At 40.7% G+C, this 7,733-nt stretch overlaps 1 protein-coding gene across 2 annotated transcripts in view; it reads left to right on the top strand.

Moving 5' to 3' along the window:
* Positions 1-7,416, top strand: part of LHX2 (LIM homeobox 2) — a 33,848-nt gene extending 26,432 nt beyond the window's left edge. For both annotated transcript variants that reach the window (XM_088465889.1, XM_088465898.1), the window contains exons 4-5: positions 224-429; positions 4,520-7,416. In XM_088465889.1, the coding sequence (XP_088322015.1) occupies positions 224-429; positions 4,520-4,807 (494 nt within the window). In that variant the 3' untranslated portion in view covers positions 4,808-7,416. The remainder of the gene's footprint in view (positions 1-223; positions 430-4,519) is intronic.
* The last annotated feature ends 317 nt before the right edge of the window (positions 7,417-7,733 follow it).

Raw genomic sequence — 7,733 nt, 5'->3', positions numbered from 1 at the left:
CACATGATATTCCCTCCACATGTGCCACAGGTGGGTGAATTGAAGCGCATGAATATAATTAGCCAAACAAAATACATTTTCCTCCTCTCTCTGGTACCTCTACTCTAGAAGTGGCTGATCATTCTATCTGGAAAACCAATTCACTGTAGAGGTGGAATTAATAGCATGTGATGTAGGGATTTGCTAATGTAATGAATGACATCTCCTCTCCTGTCTCTGCTAGCCCTAAGCTGCAATGAAAATGATGGAGACCACCTGGACAGAGACCAACAGTACACCCCCAACCAGAAAACCAAACGCATGAGGACCTCTTTTAAACACCATCAGCTGCGGACAATGAAATCCTACTTTGCTATTAACCACAACCCAGACGCCAAGGACTTAAAGCAACTAGCTCAGAAGACAGGTTTAACCAAAAGAGTTTTACAGGTAGGGTATAAATAAAACCAATGCAATTAGTCTTGTAAACACAATCTAACCATTATTGATAAAAGGGAAATGTCTCCTGCTGCATAGGTTGGAGTTATAAGTGTGGCTTGGCGCGGATTCAAGTCAGTGACTTGGGAAGTCAGAAAGACCACCACAAAAACATTACTGCAATCAAAGAAGACAATATAGCTCATCCTCCACTATAACAACATATCTGTAAAGCTAGGTACACATCTAACAGGTTTGCCAATAGCTGGACAAAATGATCCAGATAACACCAGATGTGCAGTGTACACCCTACACAAATGCTTTGTTTCAAACAATTACCTGGACTTCAAATTGTTGAGGTGACTTTTTTTATAAGCAGGATATGGCCCAGTGGCATCAAAAAGGGGGTGCGGGTCGCACCCGGGTGTCACAGTGAGGGAGCCGGCACTGCAAATACGCTGGTCCCCGGGGGCAATGCGCACCTCCGGGACCCCCTGAGAGAGACTAAAATGGGGGTTCGGGCTGCATGACTACGACCCCTTACCACAAGGACACGCCCCTTTCAGCAAGGCCACATCCTTATTATCGGCATGTGGCTTCGCCACGTGCACTACACTGCTATATTATTGGTGCCACCCAGTGGAGGGACGCCACTGATAGGGCCAATCTGTGTAAACACTACAAATTTTGAACAACGCCTTTCTGACTGGACTGACATATCAGGAGCCAATCTGATGGCTTTTAGACCAACCATCGTGCCCTGGTTCTGCATACACACTACACAATTATCGGACCTATCTGGCAGATATTGGGCCTAATTCAAGGTTGTACAGTAATGCACAGAGGCAAGGAAGCGGCGTCTGTATAATACTATACAACTAATATGCAGCAGGAGGCGTCTGGCCTAAATAGACGCCCCCTGACCGCATCGCAAATCCGAGTACTAAGGCACAGCATCGTATCTCCAGCGAGGCCATCGGATATCTGAGTAACCCTGAGGTCAGATTGGCCCTCACAGCTCCATAGCCGAGGGCAGGTAGCCTGTGTCAGAAGACGCAGCCCCTGGCCTCTGCATTTCCAGAAAATGGGGTGACACGCCCCCATTTTCTGGAATGGAGGCCGGCCCCCGCCCACTCTCTGCCCCCAAATGGCAGCAGCCTGTCAATCAGGCTGCGGCTTGGGGGAATTGCTGGAAGTCTGGAGGCCAGCACATGCGCAGTACAGCGTTGATTCTGTGCATGCGTGGGTCTCTCACAATGGGTGTTGTGCATGCAAGCCATCGGGTTTACGTACAACACTGAATCAGGCTCCTAGTCATGTCGGGCTGAGAATTGCATAGTGTGTACCCTCTTTTTTTGTGGTCAGACATGGTCAATGAACACCTAAACTTTTAAATCATTATATAAGGGAGGAACAGCTGAATTTCCATCACCACCTCTGAAGGAATTTACAGCTAGAGCCTTGTGTCTGTATGATAATTTCTCTGTCTTCTGCAACATGACCTAACATTGGCTCCAGTAATGGGAGGTGCAGTTTTTCAGGTATGTGCTGAGGAATAGTATCTGGACCATGCGAGATGCTATCGCAGGCAGAAGTGGCTCCAATAAGGAGTTTGTTGAATAACTGTGTATTTATCATAGATGTGTTACAGCAAAAACAGAAGGGGAATAATGCTGTAACTGAATACACATGAGCTGAGCTTATAGGAGCTTGCATTCTACATACTTTGGTGCAATATTGCATGTACTCAGTAGGCCTGATGCAGAGACAGTACTGTGCCAGTCGGCGGAGCATATTTCACATGCCCAGAAAATTGGCTGCACACAGATGCACATTTGTGCAACTTGACCTCATAGGCCCGTATTCAATTAGCCGCGAAAAGTCCCGGACTTTTCGCCTGTTGTACTTTCCCCTGCATTCGCCTATTTGACGCAAATTCGTGGCATGCGCGTCCCCGCGTTTCGCCCTATTCAATTGCAGAATAGGAGCAAACGCAAATAGGCGAATGCATAACAGGCAGTAAGTACTGAATAGATTGGGGGAATCAGTCGGTACCCCAAAATAAGACGCACTGACCCTGGAAATCATTACAGATGTGTACTATCAGCCCTAATAAATGTACTGTGTGTCCTTAAGTTGTGTTAAAAGCTTTCTAGAAGCTTTTTTGTAAAAGTGGTGAGGAATGATAGAAAACAGTATTTTTTTGATTAAAATAAATAGTCCAGTCAAATTTGGGGCACGTGAAAATGGGTGCTAGCATATTATTGTGTCTCTAAAGTCTACCTGCTGCATGCACCTGCGATCCTAAAAACACCTGACCCATCCATACAGCCCCCCAAGAAACCTATTTCGCTAATTTTTATCCTTGTCCCCCCCACTTTTTTCATTTTCGCCCAAACAATGACATGTCTTTATTGGGGATTTCTGAGGTAATTTTTTTTTTTGTTGATTTGTCTTTTGGGGAGGGTGTCCAAAGGGATTACAATCATTTCCCCACATTTGCCCCCAAAATAGAGATTTTGCACTTTTTTCCGCCTGCCATTCATTGGAGAAACTTTTCAGCCTGTTTCAGTGCATTGAGTTTCCGCTTAGGCGAAAATGTCCTGGAATTGAATTTGGAGATAAGACACAAACAGGCGAAAAGCGGCAATAGGCGAAATATTTGGGGATTACGGCTTTTTGCGTCTTATTGAATCCGGCCCTTGGCTGGATAGGTCGGATGGGGCAGGACAGGGGTGTTAGAATGTATGACGGGTGTTTGTGCAATTACGAACAGATGCAGACAGGGACAAAAACGCATATCCACCTCAGATACCCATATTATTTACGGGTGGTCAAGGACAGGTGCATGATAATGATAGCGATGATCCCAAGCGCTAGGGAGGCGTTAGTGAATGGCTATTATCAATGCTCCACTGACACTGACTAAAGGAGCTGATTATGCTTCATTAGAGAGCTTTATGCAGTTTTGCTGATGCCTAATAGCGAATGCCTTTGTTGCAACTAAAATGTTTACAATAATGAGCACAAGTGGGACGTACAGTAGTAAGTGTACGTGACACATGCCAGGCGCATGTGCTAATCTTACCGACTAGCATGTATTTTATTATAGATGCCGTTTTGCATATGGTCGCAATCACAGCTTTTTTTAATGAATGCAAATTGCGCCTGCTATTGGCTTGCAATTTTGGCCAACACTGCATCAGCCCCAGTGTGTTTTCCCATGTGCTTTGCTGCTCTGTACAGGTGTATTTTTCCCATTTAATCATTGTACATGGAATGCTAAAGAAGAAAGAACCAGTTTACAAAGCTCAATATTTTATAAAGTGTTCTGTAGGTTAATACCTGATGATCTACAGTAGAAGGCATGTTATACCTTATAGCACACAAGTGTTCCTAATGAGCACTGGTGTGGACACATTAGTACTCACTATTTCTACATTCATACTATATATATATATATATATATATATATATATATATATATTAATAAGAACTGGTGTCTAATAAGCATAATAGAGTTTAGCAATGGATTCAGTGGGGGGAATTTAATTCAATGCAATGCCATTTACGGTAGGAACAAGGGACAAAAGCGATGCATGTTGACGCCATGTGCTGTTCCAGAACGGCACACTGCGTCCATCGCGCTGAATTGCATTCCCCCCAATGACTATGTCAAAGACTGCCAGACAAGTACTTGGTGATATTTGATTCCTTACAGCACATAAATATACCGAATTAACCCTGGTGTGATTACTCACATTTACGATAACACCATTATGTTATTCTAGTAGACTAAATTGAACTATTATTTTTTTTCTAGTGTATCTGTTAAATATAGCATAGTAGACAAATTCAGTATTTCCCTTTTACATACTTTAAAGAGGCCAATTTGCACTATAATGGAATCCTTCACAACCTAATTTACCTGCCCAACACAAACTATAGAGAGCTAATACAAGGGAAGAAAGGAACCCCTTCCATCCATACAGTATTTCTAGACTCTTTAGTCTTTGTTACAGACTGTAATTTTATTTTAGATTACATTTTTTAACATTGGTTTGCCAGCCAGTGCCTAACAATATTTTTCCATTTGTCCTAGGTATGGTTTCAGAATGCACGAGCCAAATTCAGACGGAACCTTCTGCGACAAGAGAACAATGGGGTGGATAAAACTTCAGATTCCACACTTCAGGCTGGAACGCCATCAGGACCGGCTTCTGAAATCTCTAATGCCTCTATGAGTCCTTCATCGACCCCAACAACATTAACAGACTTGACTAACCCTACCATGCCAACTGTGACCTCGGTGCTGACTTCAGTGCCTGGCAGCTTGGACGTACATGAGTCTCGAAGCCCTCCACAAACAACACTCACAAATCTCTTCTGATGACTCTTCAAAAAGTTTCTTTAAAGAAAAGAAATTATTTTTAGTCGATTTCCAAGTGTATTTTAATAAAGACTTTGTTCAATGAATAAATTAAATTTTTGGGGGAATGGTCTTGGAGAAGAGTTCATTGTACTGGTGTTTCAATAAACTGAAGGATAGCTTGGAAGATGTATCTGCAACACAACATTTGTGTAACTGTACAGTTTTGCGGACTAAACAAGGGAAAGAACCATTAATTTAAGTTGGCTGAATCTTCTGTATTCTCAAAGACTGTTACGTGCCTTATATACTGTCTTATCAACATACATTTTCTCTCTGTATATTTATGACCAGAACAAAATTGTTACAAGTTTGTTACTTTTTGACTAGTCCTAAAAAAGTTACTTTGTTTTAGACACTTTTGGACAGAACTTTGCTCTGAGCGAACAATGTAAAACTTGAGCATTTATAGATAACTAGGTGGTTTCCGTCAATGACTTTCAAAGTTTGCACTGGTATCAACATCCAGACGGGTTATTGGGATGCAAAATTAGTTAAGGGGAAGGTGGTTTTTCCATAGGGCTCTTCAAATTGTGTAGTGTGATATGTATCCTTTTTAAATAACCTTTTAGAAGGTTGTTCTATGATGTCCTGATCAATAGTCTGACCTTGTCTGCTTCTGGTCCAGTTAATGTGTTTATATACCATGCATAGTTATGAAAGAAGGCTACTGGCTACTTGGAAAGAAGTACTATACATAATGGTAGAAAGAACATCTAAACAAACTAGTAGATTTCATTACTGACGGCCCAATGAGAGTAATAAGACAGCCCACCATTATTGGGAGTACTTGTTTTGTTTTAAATTTAATAGGCAACATTGTTCAGTGTAAAAACTGGTTTTCAGTTAAGCATAAAAAGCAAGTCATTCAATTTACATTTTAGATATGTTAACAACAGTAGCAAGTAATACAGTATTAGGTTTTACAAACAATTTAAATGTAAGACTGAATGATGAAAACCTGTAGAATTTGGAGAATAATTCCCATGAGTTGAGAATGAGGGAACAATCCCCTAAGGGGTCTATGTACTAAGCCTTGGAGAGAGATAAGCTCCATTAGCTCCTGTCACTTTATAGGCTGTGTTTGAAAAGTGATAGTTAGGAGCTGATTGGTTGGTACTTTATCTCCATCCACTTTATCGCTCTCTAATACACACTGGACGATATGCTGCATGAGCGATATCGGCAGCGGCGGCCCCGGCGGGGGTGCCGGCATCGGTAAGTTCAGACACACTTGCCGATGCCGCATTGTTAACAATATCCCCAGATTGAGCTGCATGTACTGACGACTGGGGATATAGTTAATGACCCGCAGAAGCGCGCATCGTTCATCGCTTAGTGCATACACACTGGACGATTTGAACGATATATCATAGATATCATCCAGTGTGTATGTGGCTGAAGGCTTAGTACATAGACCCCTTAGTGAGGCAAGGCTAATCTTAAACCCAAAATTAAACCGACCAGAGCAGGAATGCTCACACGTACTGTACTTCATAATTTATACCAAGGAACTCTAGATAAATTAATTAGAGAATAAAAGTTTTCCTATTCATACCTCCATGAGGTCTTGGTTTAGGAAACAATATTTTTTGGTCATCTCTTCAGATTGTTTCATCTATAATTAATTTAGAAATGAACACAGTGAATAATAGTATGGGCTGAATTGAAAAGAAATCCAGTCAGTATATCCAAAGTGTTCTACAAAATGTTCTACACACAAAATTGCACTTGATCATTTTAGAACCATTTTAAGAACCATGATTGTAGAACCAAGGCCCTGAACCCATCAAATCACCACACCATATTGTCCAGCCTCCAACATACTCATAATAATTGTGTGAAATGCTCATGAAGCACATGAGGTATGTAGATGAGGAAATTCCGAAAAGGCACATTGCACCTGCCATTTTGTAACACATCCTCTTCAGTGCCACACCCACCTCAAACACTTTGTAATATGTTACAGGCCAACACTGACTCTAAACAAGCCGCCAGAAGTATTTAGAAGTGATGCCCTTTAAGACTAAACGCGTACTTAGTTAGTGTTTATTAATATAATTGGTAAAGCCGATTCACACCAACCTTGTATAAATTTATTGGCCTGTGTGTAATTTTTTTGTAAAGTTTTGTTTGGTCTCTGAAAAAAAAGGTATAAAGCAGGAAATAATTATTCTAATAAACAAAAGCTGCTTCATTTATTTTGTTTTGGGCCCATTCAAACTTAGCACAGTGATACCCTGATTTGACTCTCTGGTTCGTGTTGATCTATCACCTCGTTCACACTCAATTACCACTTGATTGACCAGTGGTTGAATGAGAAGGTGGGGCTGTCGACCGACAAGATGAGCCAAGACTATAGTACTGCTGCTTTAGCATATTGTGATATTTTCCATTTCCTATTTGTAATGTTGGATAAGGTCAGAACAATTCTCAGATGTTGATGAATCTTTTGGATGGATAATTTTACCTCAGCAATGCTTAATTTTTAAGATAGAATGAACATATGCCTTTTTTGTTCTTGTTTAATACAGAAACGTTAGTGTTCTTGATATGGAGAATAAATTTTGGCCGTGACATAAGTAAATGTATAGAATTCGAGTGATTATTATTTTACATTGCCTCACGTATTTCATAATCCTTGTATTTGCACATTGGCAGTATTTATGTATCCAGCAGCATTACTTAACAAAATTTGCTATATTTTTTTTTTCTTTTAAAAAAACACCAGAAAACAGTTGGTTTTTAAAGTTTTTGGCTGTGATTTTTTTTTTTACACATTCTATTTTTATGGCGCAGTTTATTTTAGTAAATGGATTCATAGAGTACCCAATGGAACGATCCTCACAAGGCTAAAAACATACAAAATGTATAAATTTGTATCTGA

Source organism: Taudactylus pleione, unplaced genomic scaffold (assembly GCF_031769625.1).
Source record: "Taudactylus pleione unplaced genomic scaffold, aTauple2 ptg000009l, whole genome shotgun sequence".
Lineage (NCBI taxonomy): Eukaryota > Metazoa > Chordata > Amphibia > Anura > Myobatrachidae > Taudactylus > Taudactylus pleione.
This window is presented reverse-complemented; position numbering and strand designations above follow the sequence as displayed.